Below are 19,365 nucleotides of genomic sequence, written 5' to 3' on the forward strand. Positions count from 1 at the left end.
GCACCAAATGAATTTTTTTAATTACAATTTAATGGAATATTTAATAAAATTGATCCATTTAAAAAAATAAGACTGGAATTTAAAGTAAACCAACTTTCATCCCCGTGCCTTCGGTTTTCATTAAGAAATATTACGTTTTTACTGCGTATTTATTAATTTTGTTCGCGAGTTGTGTCCAGCTTTTTACGTCCCATAATGGCGGTCTAAACTGTTTAGTTCGTAATACGTTTGATTACCCTTAAGAGCAGAGTTAAACATATCCAAATTCATTAAATGAAAATTGATCATATTCAGCCGCATTCATTTTCAATATTCAGTGACGCAGCTGAAAATGTCAAACGAACAAACCGCCCATTCATCCATGCAGATTTTCATTCGGCTCCGATTATTACACGAAGCGACTGTGTAGCAACGAATCAAACGCATCAAAGTAGGCCCTGGCACAATGTAAGCGATGATAATTGTTATTTCATATGCTTTATCGACATTTGAAAACATTTTTCTAGATAATTAGTGTAATGAATATATTGTACGATATTCAACTGAATGAATAAGATGGATAGTTGAATGAATATTTTTTCTATTCACCGCGAGTCGCAACAGGTTCATTATCAGCCGTCAACAAAGAGCTTCGATTATTTTTAACTCTGCTTAAGAGTAAGTAAGAGGAAATCATCCTACGTGAAACCAATGCGTTGAATGTTTATTCAATGAACACCCGACATCCTCAACTGGGCGTTGCTGTCAAGCAGGCGTAAACAATTCCATATTAAATTTGCAAAAGGGCGAATAAGATTTGTAAACAAACTTTTATTTTGATGGTTTCTCTTGATTTACTATAATTTATAAGCAGAAAACCATTGAAATTACTTCTACGAAGGGTAAAAATTTACATTAACGAATATTTTTCATGAAATTCCACTCTGCATCAGACTAATGAGCGAAACAAGTTTGTTTACAAAAAACACTTTCGCCCTTTTGACGAATTAATATTGGTTTATTGTCAAAAAAGGGAAATGAAACGTATTATGAACTAAACAATAGGGATCTTTAAGGGTGTGCGGGTTAAGGCATATTCTGATGCAGATTAGTACCGTGAGTTAATATCTCAGTCCTTTTTCAATTTTTTGGCCCGAAACTATTGAAAAAAACATTTTTTAGTTTGTTTCCTTTTAGGACAATAACACATCCAAACCCATGCGACTTGCACGACCCTATAGGTTGCCTTATCAGATCTACCATAGTTTGCAGATGAAACTTGGGATGGCAGGTTGCTAGCGGATGGACAAAGTACCAGATCATGCTGTGTGGGGTGCTGTCCCGGTTAACAATGAGGCGAACGAGATATTTGCAGATACGTCATTTAGTAGGACAACTGTCAGTTTGCTGGTTGAGTTTAATTTGGTTTTTATAAATTTAAAAATAATAAAAGAATAATTAAGGTTTAAGAATGATATGAGTGTACTCGTAAGGACACCCGCTACCAAAACATATGAAAAACTGGCACAATTTTTCCAAATTAAAGATCCCTATTTAGATCGCCATTATGGCACGCAAAAAGCTGGATAGTGCTTGTCAAAATCAATCCAGCCTTTTATGTGCCACAATGGCGGTCTAAATTGTTTGGTTCGTAATACGTTTAATTGCTTTTTTGACAATAATCGTTTACGTCATCCGACCAGTAAGAAGTCATCCTACGTTAGTTCAATTTGTTGGATGTTTACTCAATGAACGCCCGACATCCTCAACTGAGCGTCACTGTCAAGCTGGCGTAAACGATTATTGTCAAAAAGGGTAATTAAACGTATTACGAACTAAACAATTTAGACCACCATTATGGCACGTAAAAATCTGGATATCATTTTCTTGTTTCATGCTATGAAAGAAAGGCGGCGCACGGCTATTTAAAGTTTTGCGTTCGACAGCCAACTCAGATAGAAAAATTATGCATTTACTTTAACCCATATAGTGCAACGATTCCACATATTGTTTGGATGATACCCTGAACAGGTCGTTAGGCTCTTAAATTATGCGATGTTTATTAGGGTATGCAAGAATATTGTACGTTTCCCCAGTTAAGCTCAGCCGGAAATGAACCGGAATTCCGGCTGGATCCAGTTCGTATTCCGGCTCCAGTGACACAACCGATTCTAGTTAGAATCGGTTGTGTCACTGGAGCCGGAATGCGAACTGGAACCAGCCGGAATTCCAGTTCATTTCCGGCTGAGCTTTACTGGGTCATTGTAAACGAGCCATTCTATTATTTTGAGGCGACGAATTCAATTCGGGCATTTGAAAATAAATGCTGAAAAACATCGAAAAATATGTATTATCCATGTTTAATGTGTGCTAATTATTTATTTTACTTTTACATTTTAATTAGAGCCATAGTATTCAAGTGAGAGCAAGGATGTGAAGTAAACAGTTCGGAAAACTAGAAGTGACAGGGTCATTAGAACAGGCTTAATATCGTACGGGCTTAATTTTTGTCTTCTGCTAATGAGGGTCGAGCTTAGGCAGCATAACTACGAATCACCCGAGTTCATTAGCATGTGTCCTGGTATAGATAGACGTGTCCATCTTTACCGTGGCAACCGACGGTCCTTGCTCTCATTTGAGTACTATGGCTCTAATTTTCATAACCTTCTCTACCCAGTAATCTTTAGCTAATTGAATGTCGTTGAAATGTAAAAAAATATATTTTAACTTAATTTGTCAATAAATCTGACTGAAAGCTTCGCTTCTAATGTTTCAGGTTTTCGTATGTTTTATTTACAATAAGGTTTCTACAGAAAATTGCACTACCTTTTATTAAAGTGTCATTCATTCCATAAGAAATACACGCAGAATTTTATTTGTGCATCGATATCAGATTTTTCTATATACCTCTCGTTCCTTCTGCTGTTAATTTTATGCATTGGACATATTCGGTCTATCCACTCATTGAATGCTTACTAGAAGTATATGCATGAAAATGCATAAAAATAACAGCAGAAGAAAAGAGACGGGAATAGAAAGTATGCTAACTATGCATATTTTTGTTTCTCAGTGTACGAATCTTGCTGCGACGAAAAATAATCGTCGCGTTTCCTTTTGAAAAGCACGGACAATATTGCACAGTTCCCACCAAAGTATGAAAGTGTGATGAATCAAAAGTGTGATCAAAAGTGCAACTCCTTTGACCTGACAAATTATTGACATAGAAAAGTGTCAAAATAATAAATTTCTTCTTACTTTTAGTAGGTGGAAGGTTAGCATGGCTGCCAGTATCCCGGTTTTTACAATAAATTTGATGGAAAAAGTTAATTTTTTGTCGATTTCATATCATTTCATTTGGCAACCGTGAAAAAAGTGTGATAGCGAAGTGCATCAAAAATCCAACTTTCAAAGCAATAAGCAATACTTTAAAGTAAAATATTATAGCAGCATTTTTAATGCTTTTCACGTGAGACCCCCCGTTTCTCGCGACAACCCCGTCGAAATGATTAAAACTGGTATAAAGTTCATTTTGACATGCCTGCAAAAAAGCCGCGGCAGCCATCATTCGCTAAAAGCCGACATAGCTGTAAGGTTCTTGTGCGTGCTCCGCTTTTGTTTCGTGAAATTCAATCATTTATCACGATTTCAATACCTTAAAGTGCGTGAAATATAAAGAAAAGAGTTGTGTTTCGCCATTCATCAACTTTACAAATGCGTTCCACCGAGGAATATTGATTTGTTCGGTATTTTTACTAGTGTCTCGGGAGCTTTCCCGTCATTGGCTGTGAGACGACTTACACACACACGACTTGAAAAAGCAACGAGGAACGCCACATTTTTCTGTCTGCAAAAAAATCGCAAATTCGTGTTTTGCGAGTGACCGCTGCACTGGGTGGAATGGAAGTGGACGAAAGCCCGGAGGTTCCTGCCGTGGTCAACAATGCAATCGTGGAAGAAACCGTTCCCGTCAAACTTGTCAACAATGCAACCGAGGAGGAAACCGTTCCGGTAAAACCGATAGAATCGGGTGGAGTGTTGCGGTCGATTCTTTCCACCGAAGAGCTAAACTCGATTCCTTCCGAGACGGCGAAAAGGATCGAAAGCCACTACGAACATAAGCTGGAGGAGTTCCTGACCGCAAAAGCTCTCTGTGAAACGGCAAAAACTAATGTTGGTAAGCATTTGAGTTTGGATTTTTTGGGGTTATTTAATGCTGCTGGCTCATCAGCGTCTAGGTGAAAATTCTGCCATTATTGAAAGCGAAGAAAAATGGATTGTATTTTTCTTTGAAGTTCATTACCTTGTCACTAATGAATTTAGACCAGCTACTTGGTTTGAAAGATGGTCACTAGATGGCAGAAAAATTCTTTGTTTTTGTTCATTCACTTGCCGCCCCGGTTCTATTTTGTTTTGATTCGTTCGCTCTGTTGAGTACAGTTAGGTGGTTTTGTTTGACAACAAAATACAATGATTGTAGCTAATAATGTTTTTTTCTGGTTTTGAATTGCAGAACAACTTAAAGCTGATTACGAAAAGCAAATTGAAGATCTTACGTTGAAATATCAAGATGAATCTTCAAAGTATCATTTCTCCCAACAGAGTTTTAAGGAGCTTCGATTGGAGCTCGAAGACGCTAAACAGGAATTGACGCAAGCAAAAGAAAAGGTCAAACAAAATGATATAAATACGGCTCGGTTTAGGCGCGAACGCAATGAAGCCGTTAACGAACGAGACACGCTGCTGAACGCAGTCGAACGTAAAACGTTGGAAGTTGAACGGCTCCAAGCGGATGTGATTGGTTTAGAGCAGAAGTTGAAGTCGGCAAATATAACCAAGTGCGAAGCGCTGGCTAAGCTAGAGGAGATCCAGAGTAAGGAGTTTTCACTGGATTTTAAGGAGAAACGTATGGACAAAGAAATGTCCATGCGGGATAATCAAATTCAAAAACTGACTGAGGACTTGAACCGCGCTTTGCAGGACCTTCAAAATGTTCGACGAGATCAAAACTTCAATGCGTTGACGACAGAGGCTAAACTTGCGGAGAAAACCGAAGAATTGAAAATTGCTACCGCACAGATTGCCCACTTGAGTCAGCAAAATCAGGAGTTGAGTGAGAAGGCCGAAGATCTGGCGACTAAGTTACTTCAGCAGAACGAGGAAACTCGAAAAATGATGGATCATTACCGGAAGGAACTACAGTCGCAGACTAAGTTGTGCGAACTTTACCAGGAGGACTGTGAGGATAACAAAAAACAGACGGAGGAACTCGGAACGGCCGTATCTGAACTGAAGAAACTGCTGAACGATGCTACTGACTCCTATGGTAAGTTGGAAACGCAACAGAAGTCGCAGGTGATGAAACATGAGAAGGAACTGGAGTTGAAAGATCAGATCATTCAGCAGTTGAAGGATGAGTTAAAGCATGCAAACGAATTGCTAAAGATGGCCAGAGAGGAAAGTTTGGAGCATGCCGTTGAGAAGTTGGCTCCGTCAGCAGCGGCTACTAGTCGGCTGATTAAGTCCGGAATGACACTAACTGAGCTGTACACGATGTACGTTAAGGCCGCTGAAGATTTGCAGGTTAGTAATTGATTGCGTGATTGTTCAAATGAAAGGATTTATTTGAGTTTTTTTGTTTCAGATTGAGAAAAAGGAGAACAGTAAGCTTCAGCTGCAAATTAAGAACATTGTTCAGGAGTTAGAGGAACGGGCTCCTGAGTTGACCCGTCAACAGAATGAGTACCAGAACTTGAAGGATGCGAATGAAGAAATGACTTTGCAGTTGAACAAACTCATCGAAGAGAATGCTGAGGCTCGCTCCGAGTTGGGTTCGATGCAGGATAAGGTTCGTTATTTGGACAGTGAAAATAAAAAGTTCAAGCTGGAGCGAAGCGATTTGAGTCGCCAGATTTGTCATCTACTCCGAGAAATTGAACAAATGCGAGGCGGATATGCTTCGGAGGCAGATCAATCGATTTCCTCGGATATGAGTGCTAATGAGGTGATATCGAAGAAACTGGTGACTTTCAGTGACATTCAGGAACTGCAGGAAAATAATGTCAAATTGTTGCTTGTGGTAAGAGACTTCAGTGCCAAGCTGGAGGAATTGGAAATTGCACAGAATGCAATGAGTCAGGCGACGTTTGAAGCAAAGATAGCGTCGTACAATAAGCGGCTACAGGAGATGCAGGAAACGCAAGAATATCAAACGCAAATGATGCAGCAGTGCATTCAACAGCGAGATCGATATAAGAAAATGTACCACGATGCTATGCGAAGCTACAATGCAGTCGGTGGAAAGGGTAATTTGGGTGCTAGCTTGAATGGATCACTATCCGGTGATAATGTGGATACTGCCATGGACGAGGAGCTTCCGAGCGCATCGACGGTGAGTGCCGTTTCTAGTGAAGCTGTAGCGGAAAAAGACAAGAAAATTTCCGAGTTGGAAGGTAAGGGGAAACAAATTCAACAGATGCTCACAAATCTTAAAGAAGAGTACGATAATTATCGGAAGGAAAAACTGACCAACGACAAAATGATGAACGAACAGTTTGATTCCATGCGAACGGAACTTCGAGAATTGTCATCAAAGAATATTAAGCTCGCAGCCACGGTAGAGTACAATAACGAACAGATCAAGATTCAGCAGAAAAATGTTGCCACCTATAAGAAGCAGATATCGACCCTGGAGGAACGAAACAAAAATTATGAAACCACTATCTCCAAACAGGAGGCGACGATAATGTTCCTGAAGGACGAAACGATGAGTGCTCAGTCGAAACTGGCTAGAGCTGAGGTGCAGGTGGAGAATTTGAAACATGAATGTCGCATTTTGAAAGACGCCGAATCAAGACTGCAGACGGAGCGAGAGATTCTCAACCGGGAACGCCAAAATCAGAATCTATTGTTGAACAATCTCGAAATGATTAAGGTAACCATGGAAAGATCAGAGGCAGAAGGAAGAATCCGGCTGGAAACTCGCCTGGATGAGACATCCCGTGAATGTTCAGCATTGCGACGTCGGCTGCAGGAAGAGCAGGATCGTTTCCGTGAGCTAACTACACACTTGGAACGCCAGATGCAAACGGCAAAACAACGTATGGAAGAAGAAATGGCCATTGCAGAAACCGTGCAGGCCGAGCTCAAAAATACCCGCGATGAGCTGGAGATCAAGTCCAGGAAAATTGACGACTTGAACAAAAAGCTACAGGAAACCCTTTCTCCCAACGATGAAGACAATCCGATGACCCAAGCTAATAGGAAGATTCGCGAATTGGAGCAAAAGGTTAGTGAAGCTGATATTGAGATCGAATCCCTCCGAAAGGAACTGACAACGGCTAAGGAGCACGTCAAGCAATACTGCAACATGTCTGAATCTTCCGAGAAAGAACTAAAAGATCTTAACGAACTCTACACCACATACAAAACGCAGACTGAAACAGAACTGAGCGCGTTGAAGAAGAGTGAAACCGATCTTAAAGCTCAAGTCGAAGAGCTGAAGACGGAGAATTCTCTCAAAAAGACAGGCGAACAGCTGACTTCATCAACCGACAGTGAATCGGAACTGCACAAATCTCAAGTTGAGCTGAAAGAGGCATTGGAAAAACTCAGCGAAAACAACAAGGATCTGCGAGAACTACGTGAAAAGAATAACTCCCTTCTGGAACAATTGCAACAAGCGGAACAGAAGTACGCCAATGAAATGGTACAACATTCGTCCGACATCCAGCAGCTGGCCAATCTGAAAGAGGAAGTTCAGAAAACCAAGCTTCAATTCGACGAACTGAAACAGGCACGGGATCAGGCGGTAGAACGTGTCAAAACGAGTGAAGAATGTTGGAAGAACCGGGAGGAGATAATGAGAAAGGAAATCGATCAACTGGAGGAACGGTTGGAAGACTTGAACTCACAAAATGCGGCTTTGCATGACCAAATTCAGAGCCTGAGCACAAAACTGTCGATAACGGCAGCCCAATCATTGGAGCAAAAACCAGTTGAAAAGGCGGATGAATCGATGAATGATAGTACGATCGAAGACAGCTCCATGCTGAACAAGTCTATTTCCGACGAGGAAAAACGATCGGTAGATCAACTGCTGCAGATTATCAAGTATCTCCGCAAAGAGAAAGATATCGCTGTGGCACAGTTTGATATATTGCGCTCGGAAAATGTTCGGGTTCGGTCGGAATTGATGATGTTCCAGAAGAAGTTCGACGAAGCACAAGCTGAGCTGAATACTGAAAGGGAAAAATCCGAAACCGGAGTTGTGACTACTGCCAAGCACGAAGAGATTTTAAGAAAGTTGGAAACGCTAAATGCAATCACTGACAGCAACCGAGGATTGAGAGAAGAACGGGATGCTTTGAACAAGAAGATTAAAGATTTATCTGATCGTCTGTTAAAAGCGGAAGACGAACTGTTCCCGCTTCAGGAGAAAGTTCGAGAACTTAGTGTTAAAATCGAATCGGCCACCAGTGAGAATTCTACTCTTCGCGTGGAGGCGACCCGGTGGAGACAGCGTGCTAATCTTCTGGTAGAGCGTTCAAACAAAACCAGTCCGGAAGATTGGAAACGACTGCAGACTGAACGCGAAAATCTGGCCAAGATGTTGACAAATGAGAAAGAACTGCTGAAGAAGTCTAACGAAGAACTGAACTCGATTAGGATTGAGAAGGGCAAATTGGAAGCAGAGATATCCAATATGACCAAACAGTTGGCGAGCTCGTCGGATCAGAACAAAAAGTACGCGGAAGAATTGGATGTACTGCGCCAGGCTGGCGCAAAGATGACCGTCGAGATCGGGGAGGTTAAATCAACACTAGCCAAGAGAGATGAAGAATTGAAGAAACTTACCGATGAGTTGGCGGGTAAGGAGGAACAATTGACCGATGCTAAGAGCAAGGAACAACAGATCCGGAAGATTGCCAAACGATACAAAGATTCTTATATCGAGTTGAAGAAAACCGTGGATGAGAAAGAAGGTGAAAATGGCAAGGCTGCTGGCGAGGCAGGTTCCACAGAGGCATCTGGCGAAAGTAGCAATAACGAGCAGCAAGAAAAGATCACCGAAAATAATGTATCAGAACTAAAATCGCAGATCACTTCTTCGCAGGAAGAGATTGAAAATCTCAAAACAGAAAATGAGACCCTTAAGAGTAAACTGGAGAAAGCTGAACGCAATCAGGACATTCTGAAGGACGTGAAACATAGAATTCTTAGTCTGACAGAGATGAAAAATAATGTTACTCGTGAACTGAATAACGCTAAAGCGCAAATCCAATCATTGGAGCACGTTAGAGACGAAAACGAGCTGCTCAAGTCACAGTTCGAAGGTCGTATTTCAAGGCTCACAAAAGAAAACGCTGATCAGGATAAGGAAAAGACGGACGCAATCACACGACTGACTCGTGAGAACGAACAGCTTAACATTCGTATGAATCAACTCACTCGGCAGTTGGGTTTACAGCAGGTGTCCAAACCATCAACCAGCGCTTCTGGATCATCGGAGAAAGGCTCAACGGAAAGCCCCCGCACTGCTAACGTAAAACCGATTCCAGGCCCAAGTGCTCAACAGTCGGCAACCGTAACACCACGCCGAGGAAGTGAAACACCACTGGCTAGCATTCGACCAATGTCAGTGCAAGCCAGCAGCCGAACCGCCGCCGTTTTACCAACCAGTCAAACCTCGAACAATGTTGCAATTGTCCAAGGATCTTCTTCGTCTTCGTCGTCATCCAATACTGGTACGAGTAGCAGCAGCGTAACGGCTCTTGTTCCACCACAGCAACAGGTGCACACCACAGGCGGCAGCAACAATTCCAACGAATCCATGTCCTCGTCACCGACCAGTTCTCATACGGACTACATGCCAGCAACTAGTTCTGCCAACGTAGCAGTGGCAGCTGTCCCTCCAATGGGTACGGCTTCCACTTCTTCCTCCACTGCTGAAAGCAGTTCACAGCAGGAGAACGAAAGCATTCCAGCTCAACAAGCAAACGAACCAGGCCCATCTCAGATGCACGTTTCCGCAGGTCAACCTTCACAGGCGGTTGCTCTTGTTTCGCCACACATTGAAGGCACACCACAAACTGGCAATGTCGTGGCTCAAGTAGCCCAATCATCACCGCAAATACAGCAGCCGGTTCAGGAGCAACAGAATCCAGCCCCAAGCACCAGTGGTTCATCGTCGTCCAATGTAAGTACGGTTGGAATCTACAGAACTGATGATGAATTGGGATCACTTTTATTAAAAATGTAATATGATTTCCCTCTGATCAGGCACAACAGCTCGCTCTTAGCAGCCACCATCAAGCATCAACTTCGAGCAACACTGTAACTACTTCGCAAGCTGCTGCCGGCCACAAACGACCCCGCGATATAGAAGGCGACAGCTCTACGGATACCGTTGAACAGATGACCGAGAAATCGGCTCCAGTAAACAAACGAACACGAATGCAGGGTGGAGAAACCTTCCAGGTATAATCACGAGTGTGCTAGTAGGTCAATTTGAATGATTCACATTGTTAGTGAAAATAATTGTATTTCTTTGTATTTGTTTTGTTTGCTGTGAGACACAGTTTGTAAAATATAGTTAGAAAACATCTAGAATAAATTTCGCTTTACATCAGAATTCAAAAAAGTACCATCCATAAAAACGATACAATTTCGTTGCTCCAAAATTTTGTTTACTGTGTCCACTAAATGGTAGTTTATTTCTGTTTCAACATATAGCGCCGAAATTCTGAAAAGATTCCGCCTTTGCAGGGCGTCAGCGAGTCCGGTCTCGAGGTAGAATACCAGGTGCCGACGTCATCCCAACGAGACCAGGAAGATGACATCATCGTGGTCGATTCGGAAGAAGACGAAGAAGGAATGGCAGATGATGGAACTGCCGATGAGGGTACCGCCGAAGCCGACGACGGTCCGTTTGAGGGTTACGACGGAGAAGAAGCATACGAACAGGACGAGCCAGAAATTGCTGGTAATTACGACGAAGGCGAAGGGCCCGATATCGATGAAGATAATGTGCAGTCGGCAAATAACGAGGTCGACGTAGACGATGACAATGAAGTTCCTAACCAGTCTGGTACATCGTCGACTACTTCGAGTGCTCAGGTTGCTTCGGATGTAGAAACATCCAGTACTATTGTTGGTCAAAGTAGCAACGCAGGTCCATCCACATCATCGGATGGACAGCCAACTGAGAGTAGCAGCCAGCCAACTTCAAACGAAGTTCAGCAAATCCAGAGCATCAGCAGCGGTAGTGGTGAACCATCTGGTCCATCCACTTCATCAGCCACGTCGACGGCAGCCAGTGCTGCTTCGACATCAGCTTCCACAACATCCTCTTCCACATCATCGGCGTCCTCGTCGGCAACTGCTGCCCCGGCTTCGTCTGTCACCTCTCAAGCCGTAGCGGCATCACCATCCCAAAGTCGGCGACAGGTTAATCCCTTGGCTCGACAGCAGCAGCAACAACTGGTGTTGATGCAGCAGAACTATGAGGAAAGCACAGACGATCGTATTGTTCCCAGTACACCGACTCTCTATGTGCCGCGACGGACCGATGGGTAAGGTTTTTTTTGTAAATTATTTTGTTGATGTTTGGGGATTGGTTTTTAGGGTTTGCCATTTTTATTAGTCATAGCACAAACCCTTGCAGAAATCGTAGATGGAGTTGCAGCGATGAGCCTATTCACTTCCATATCTAATTTCGCAACGGTCTGTCGACATGGCCACGTGCTCACAAATGTTTTAATTTTGTAATAGTTCTGTTAGCTACTTAACCGTGGTGTTTAACACAAAATACACCTTTAACGGGCCGACAGGGTAGCCGTGTACCCGCAAATTGCATTGAACAATATTGGAGGCTTTGAATTCTGAAAATTATCTAACATTGACCCTGTTAAAAGAAACTATTTGAGTTTATCTGGTTCCTGAAAATCCGGATTTCAAATCAACAAGCTGGCAAACATCACAGACCGTAAACGGATTGCATGTTTCAATTAACAAAGTTTCTTTTCGTCAAGTGGAGAGTGTATGGGAACTCGTGCGAAATTTTCTCAAATTCCTTCATGCTCCTGATGCGATGCTGCAGGTAACAAAATGCTTTCGCCTCGACGGTAGAATATCAAAATGGACGGATCGAACGCTCACTCCTGCCTTCATAATGGTCTTTGACTCCGTCAAAATGGCAGTGCTTCGGCGATACTTTGAAAATCATACACTGACTCTTTGTACATTGAAATTCATTTTTTCATTAGAGTATCGATACACAGTGAACGAAGTCCTGTCCATTCAAGGTTCCGGACTCTCGCGCTTCGACTGAAAATCAAACACCTAATATCATCTATGTATGTCAAGAATGATCGCGTATCAATCAATCAATCAAACTTCTACGACATATACGCTACACCCCCGTGAAAGATCTACACACTCTTCGCGCTTTGGCTGGACCCGAACCCGCTGGAAACAAGTTTTCAGTATTTTTTGACGCCAAATCTTCAGGTTTCGCCTCCTCTCAATAATCAATCCTGCTACTATGCCGCTGACGCGACTATCCAAATGTGACAAGAAACTATCTAAACAAACTCCCCATTGGACACTTAAATATTAGAGGACTAGAACCTCTTATCACTTCTTCGGACTATCAGAAAAAAAATGAAATGATCATCTCCCATAGGACCCATTCGCATTCTCAGATATAACTTTGTCCGACACTCGCTTCCATCTAAACGCGGACGCGGTACAAAAACCTGCGGAGGCGTTGGACTGTATATTTGGAAAGGAATTAAAGCTACGACCATCCTGACATCTGCATTTGCTCCCAACCTTCCTATCGCCAATCGTGTTGAGTATTTGGCAGTAAGAGCGGAACTCAACATCTGCATAGTTGCGCTTTACAACCGAACAGCCGGCAATCAACAATTCGCTCAATGCTACGAACACCCTCTGCTTGACCTGCAAGACTTCATAACTATGCATCCTTGTTCATTGCTGAAATGAGTAGATGTTTATCGTTGGCGACTTCAACATCAATGTTGCAGCAGCACAGCAGGATCCAAACTTGGTGGCTTTAAATTCAATTCATCAGGCTTTTGACTTAGCCGTGCTCCCCACATCAGCAATTCGAATTACTGAACGCAGCGGAAAGACCATAGATCTAATCCCTGATACAATCGCGACCTGTCGAACTCTCCGACCATGAAGCGATCTATCTGATTTTGAACACGAGAGTCCCTAAACCTGAACCATAAAAAGTCTACGCCGCATCGATCCTTTACGGCTTCAAGCTGATTCAATCAGCAGGGACAGAACGGACTTTTATTGCTGTAGTAACGTAGATGCTAAGGCTGATATGTTATCCACAGAGCTGCGAACATTCCTCGACAATCATGCACTGGAAAACACTATCACTGCTCGAGACAATCGTGCACCGTAGATTACAAACGAAATTAAGCAGGCCATCAAAACTAGATATCTAACCTACGCGGTGTATGTTCGAAATCCTAACAGGCTAAAGGGCGACAGTGGAGCACAGCAGAGCAGCAACCCTAATTTCTTCGTCTAAAATAAGATATGGAGCAGCAGTTGGGGAACAACCTTCGTAGGGAGGATATCCACAATAACAGCAAAACTAACATCAACGACGATCTGAAGGTCGGCGAACTAAATAAGTTTTTTGCCGAAGGACATCGCCAACTTGGAAACAATAGCGCTCCACCGGCGCAAACCCTACAGCACATCATCCATCCAAATTTAACCGCCGAACCTATCAACGTACAATCCCACTTTAGTGACGTGGATGCAAGTGAAGTTAATCGGTGTATACATTAAATAAAATCCAATGCGGTAGGCAGCGATGGAGTTCCCACATCATTCCTGAAAATGCTCTCTCCTTTCTTTTTGCCAGCGCTACTCAAGTTTTCCCCAAAAACTGGAAGAAGGCTATTGTACATCCGTTCCTCAAGAACTCACATCCAATGGAATCCCATTAGTCGACGTCTAAAATTTTGGAAAAAGTTCTTGCTCAAATTACCGATCGCCTCAATTTATTTTGTTGGCTGCAAATCAGAGTGGTTATCGCAAGCGACAGTACAATCACCGCCCTCGCCAAAGTGTTACAAGATATCCTCGATGGTGATATGTGTACGGTTATGGTCTTGGTGGTTTTCTCACTAGCTTTCAATTCAGTGATACATCCTGTACTCCATAACAAGCTGTACTGTTTACGCCGGGATCTGGCCGATACTCAAGCCCGGGAAACAGTGAAACACAAAACACAAAGCGGACGAACAGCACCCGAAACAAAATAAACTTGGCTGGCCCCGCACAGGCCAGCAAAAGGGCGTTCGTTTCCGCCTGCTTTGGACAACTTTCAGTCCGCACAACACTAAAAGTTCTTACTTACAAAATAACGTTTATTTGCACAATTTACAAGAAGTTATATTTAAATTTCACTGTTTCAAACTATTTCTAAGTCCCGGTCTGTGGGGAAGCGGTGTGCAACGTATGCACGGCGAGCGCGACGCACAGTCAGTTGCGCTGGACTGTGTTGATCGGCGATAAACTTTGTACTGCCGTACTGCCCTGCTGCTCCCACAGGACATGAGACGGCTGAAGGGGAAGATGACCCAGCCGTGTGCGATCATCTGCTCTCGGTGCTGCTACGGCGACGAATTTGCGTAGAAATCGCCGTACAGTGAAAACTTATTGTTGTCTTCTCCAGTGGCTAACATCAGCAGTCAGCTGGGCAACGATGATCGTAGCGCAGGATTTGCCTTAGGTGATTGAGGCTGGAGAATAATTTCATCTGTGCGTCGGGGGAGAAAATATTTGATTTCGCACACTATCTGCAAGTGTCGATTTTGGCGGTCAAAATCATTTTTCTGGTGCGATGTTCACTTCGGCGTGAACATTCTCCCCGCCTTGAATTATTAAAGAAATTCAACAAGTTGTTGCTTAGGCCTGTGAGATGGGTCGAACTACGATAGAGTTGGTAGCGTTGACGATTCCGCTAGTTGGTATGGACTAGCGGTGTAGCTGTGATGACGTTGTATTGTCTGTTTCTTGCGATGACGTAGTACGGGCCGGAAACTGTCCGGAGATAGTGTTGCTAGGCGATGGTGACTCGTCGACGGCGATCACAGAAAACTACTGTGCGGTCCAGTCTGCTACTGGAGTGGTGATCCCGTGACGTCACAAACGTTCGTGGTGATGAGAATAGATTTCCTACCGATATTCTGTCGGGATGATACTCGTAGAAGGTGGAGTCCGATATTCTGTCGGAATGGTGATCGCAGAGCTTCGTTGATGTAGCGATGAGTGCACCTACGATCATGATAAAACGGTCCGAAATTCTGTCCGGATGGATGTGCGTACAGACCATAGTGCGGTTAACGATCACGATGAAAACTGAAAGAATAGAAAATCTGTACGCAAACATCGTTGCTGCTGAGCGAAAAAAGGGTACTTAACTATTGTCAAGTCACAGCCGGGGGGTTCCGAGAACCCGCCCGGCGAGGCTTGTGCTCTTTACAGATGCTTCAGGAACTGCTCGATTCCCCCGAGCTTGGGCCAGGATCTCGTCTGGCGACTCTATACCCTGAGTGAGGGCCGGGATCTCGTCCGGCGGGTGTGTTTGCTGCTGTGGCTTCGTTGATGGTGGTGACAAAACCGCTTCGTCGTATCTTACTGCGTGTAGTGATGCGATGTGATCAACTTTGTGGTGCAATCCGTACATCCGTGGACGGATTACACGCAAAAAGATGGATTCCTCCGGTCCAACCACAAGGAGTGCGTTGAGGAACAGAATCCCACGGAAAGTTGATCCAGTATCGGGTGAGCTGACGAATGACGTGATAAATTTGGCGAATGTCACTTTCCGGTTGCATGATTTCTGGCGAATACGCGATCATAAATCCACCAAATCGCCCTTTGGTGGGACCAGAAAACACCAACGGTGAAATATGAAGCACTTGGTTGCTTCCCAGGTCGGAAAGTGACTCGACATCCGTGTGTAGTTGTGTGTGTGTATGAGAATCGTCCTTCGGTCGTCTTTGACGGGAAAAGTGAAGCCAATTGCTTCCAGGAAGAACGAATCGTGCGTATATGTGGGTTGACGTTGTGCGCATTTTGGCCACCAGAGATCCTTAATGTGCCTAGTGTGTGTGTACGGGGTACGATACAGCTCTAATGCCGGTAGAGCAAATCTAGTGCAGGCTTATGTAGGGAAATACGATCACGCGCCGTTTCGATTGTCTGTTGGCGACACATACGAAGAACGGCGTTCTGTGCTGCACTAGATGAAGCGGCCGTCGGTTTGCCGCGAATTGATGACGTGGGATTTGGCATCTGATGCCACAATATGGCTGGTTTCGAGTGTGAATCGGGCTGGTAGTCTTCGTCGTGAGGTGCTCACTAATATGTGATGACGTAAATGGCTCACAACGGTGCTCGTCCCGAAGAATCGCAGCGAAAGCGGGACGTGTTGTGGCCACGAATCGGTCCTGCTTGGACCTACTGTTACAGCGCGGTCGGTGTGTAACTTTCGCGAATTGTGTTTCCTCGTCAACGGCAAGAAAAAAAACTACCAGACGCACCGATTTATTCACACACTTGAATGGAACTGCACTCACCCATTTCCGTCGATGATGCGATGGAAAACGCGTCCTACAGCTGGCAGATTTGTTGCATAGCTCTCCAGGTGGCCGCCGATTATCCAAATCAGCAGCGAAAGTAATCTCGATCCGCGTCTTCGCAGTATTGGAAAATGGGTGCAGTCTCCATTGCATTTTCTCCCACAGACCGGGTAGATCGCGATGGCGCTCGCGAAAACAAAAGCACGATCGTTGCGCGCGTTTTGCAGCGGACCGCTTGGCTTGCGGTAAATGGAGCGCCATCCTGCGGACTTGAGAGTCTATCCGGCTCGAAGGACCATGTTTACGCCGGGATCTGGCCGATACTCAAGCCCGGGAAACAGTGAAACACAAAACACAAAGCGGACGAACAGCACCCGAAACAAAATAAACTTGGCTGGCCCCGCACAGGCCAGCAAAAGGGCGTTCGTTTCCGCCTGCTTTGGACAACTTTCAGTCCGCACAACACTAAAAGTTCTTACTTACAAAATAACGTTTATTTGCACAATTTACAAGAAGTTATATTTAAATTTCACTGTTTCAAACTATTTCTAAGTCCCGGTCTGTGGGGAAGCGGTGTGCAACGTATGCACGGCGAGCGCGACGCACAGTCAGTTGCGCTGGACTGTGTTGATCGGCGATAAACTTTGTACTGCCGTACTGCCCTGCTGCTCCCACAGGACATGAGACGGCTGAAGGGGAAGATGACCCAGCCGTGTGCGATCATCTGCTCTCGGTGCTGCTACGGCGACGAATTTGCGTAGAAATCGCCGTACAGTGAAAACTTATTGTTGTCTTCTCCAGTGGCTAACATCAGCAGTCAGCTGGGCAACGATGATCGTAGCGCAGGATTTGCCTTAGGTGATTGAGGCTGGAGAATAATTTCATCTGTGCGTCGGGGGAGAAAATATTTGATTTCGCACACTATCTGCAAGTGTCGATTTTGGCGGTCAAAATCATTTTTCTGGTGCGATGTTCACTTCGGCGTGAACAGTACAATGAATTTAAGTTGTCGGTAGGCGCATGCAACCTTGTGAAATCGTTCTTTAGTGATCGGAGTCAGATGGTGAAAATGGGTGACAGCCTCTCCAGCGAATAAACTCTTCTTGACGGAGCCCCATGAGGTTCGTGCCTCAGCTCCTGACTCTTCAGACTATACGTGAACAGTCTCTCTTCTATCCTTCGATGCCAACACCAGTTTTACGCAAATGATCTGCAAATCTACACTACAGGTCGTATTGATGATTCTCATCTACTCATTCCAGCAATGAACAAGGATCTTCTAGCGATTGAGCAGCGGGCTGAACATAATGGACTATTTCCCAAAACCAAAAAAAAACGCGTACCATAATTTTCAATAGAGAGGAACTTTCTCCCAGCTCGTATATAGTGTTGTGTGGCGAAGTGATTCAACTCTCAGAAGCGGTAATAACCCGAGCAGAGTTTGACAAAAAAATTAAAACTAAACTTGATGTTGTGATGTTCGGCAAATGATTGCTCATGTTGCTGTCGTTTTGGTCGTTTTAACGGTTAAAAGATCAAAATGGAGAGCAGCAAAATTTTCCTATGACATCAAATAGAAAACTAATTCTGCTATAAGAGAGAGTAAATTGAAAGCTCGTTGAGATGTTGAAATTTTTTTTGATAACAAAATATGTATTCACTTTGATGTTTCAACAAGGAAATATAAACAGAAACAAGGATAGCAAAATGAGATCAAAATTTGATGTCATGTTTAAAAAATCTAAAACTGATAGCAAAATATGATTTCAATTTGATGCTATTATCAAAATATGATTTCTACTTGTTGTAATTTTGATGCTCGACTTTGCTCGGAAAACCTATGCCTGCCATTGGACACCAAACTTAACTGGACGAAACAAGTAAACGACATTACTACAAAAGTTTTCAACACTGTGCGGGTTTCCTGGCGCTTCTCGCCATTTCTGGCTGTGGTAGCGAGAAGGAAATTGATCCAAGCAGTAGTGATACCAATCCTTACCTACGGTTATATTATTTTTTACCCTGGAATATCGACGGCGCAAAAAAACAGCTGCATTGCTTTTAAAGCGAGCATCCGTTTCGTTCACGGCCTACGACGCAGAGACTCCATGCAAAACTTCAGAAACACGATTATGGGATGTGACCTTCATCAATACTTCCACCTTCAGGTCTGACAGAAGGTGCCTCTCTGTGGAATCGTCTGTCGCTTGCAGTTAAATCGATGTTTTCAGTGAAGAGCTTCAAAAAAGCGGTTAAGAGAATAATCAACTAAATCTATACCTTTTCAACTTTTACATTTGTTGTACACCTTGTTTTCCACTGTCTGACTCCTCTATTGTTAGGATTCCATTGATGTTCAGAAATAGTATGCCAGTACTGGAACATAGCTCCAAAAATTTGGATTCCCGGAAACCATTTTATCCAACTCATTTTTATCGAATCTAATAGTGGATGATTTCTTGATTTCAAAATATTCAAAAGTGTCAAAATTGGCTAAAAATATCAGATCGAAAATCCCGGAATCGCTCGAACCAGAGAATTGTAACCCTTAAATACGTGAAACTCATTTTTCATTGGTACTCATTTTTCGGTATGGATACTGTTCTGCCATCACTGGCAGTTGCAACGTTCCATCCGTGTCGAATTCACAAATGCAACAAATGAGCTGTCATGCTGACAGATGAAGAAGTGCATCGCGAAGGTAGAAAGAGAGCGTTAGAAAAGGACTGAAGCATAGGTAAACAAA

The 19,365-nt window shown here is 43.6% G+C and overlaps 1 protein-coding gene across 3 annotated transcripts in view; it reads left to right on the forward strand.

Annotated features, from left to right (window-relative positions):
* The first annotated feature begins 3,554 nt into the window (after positions 1-3,554).
* LOC131684796 (nucleoprotein TPR-like) overlaps positions 3,555-19,365 on the forward strand; it is a 31,504-nt gene continuing 15,693 nt past the window's right edge. For 2 of the 3 annotated variants that reach the window (XM_058967938.1, XM_058967940.1), the window contains exons 1-5: positions 3,555-4,153; positions 4,490-5,559; positions 5,621-10,174; positions 10,258-10,455; positions 10,711-11,549. In XM_058967938.1, coding sequence (XP_058823921.1) covers positions 3,877-4,153; positions 4,490-5,559; positions 5,621-10,174; positions 10,258-10,455; positions 10,711-11,549 — 6,938 coding nt within the window. In that variant the 5' untranslated portion in view covers positions 3,555-3,876. The remainder of the gene's footprint in view (positions 4,154-4,489; positions 5,560-5,620; positions 10,175-10,257; positions 10,456-10,710; positions 11,550-19,365) is intronic. The other variant, XM_058967939.1, reaches the window with a different exon arrangement.

The sequence above is a fragment of the Topomyia yanbarensis genome, chromosome 2 (genome assembly GCF_030247195.1).
Source record: "Topomyia yanbarensis strain Yona2022 chromosome 2, ASM3024719v1, whole genome shotgun sequence".
Classification (NCBI taxonomy): domain Eukaryota; kingdom Metazoa; phylum Arthropoda; class Insecta; order Diptera; family Culicidae; genus Topomyia; species Topomyia yanbarensis.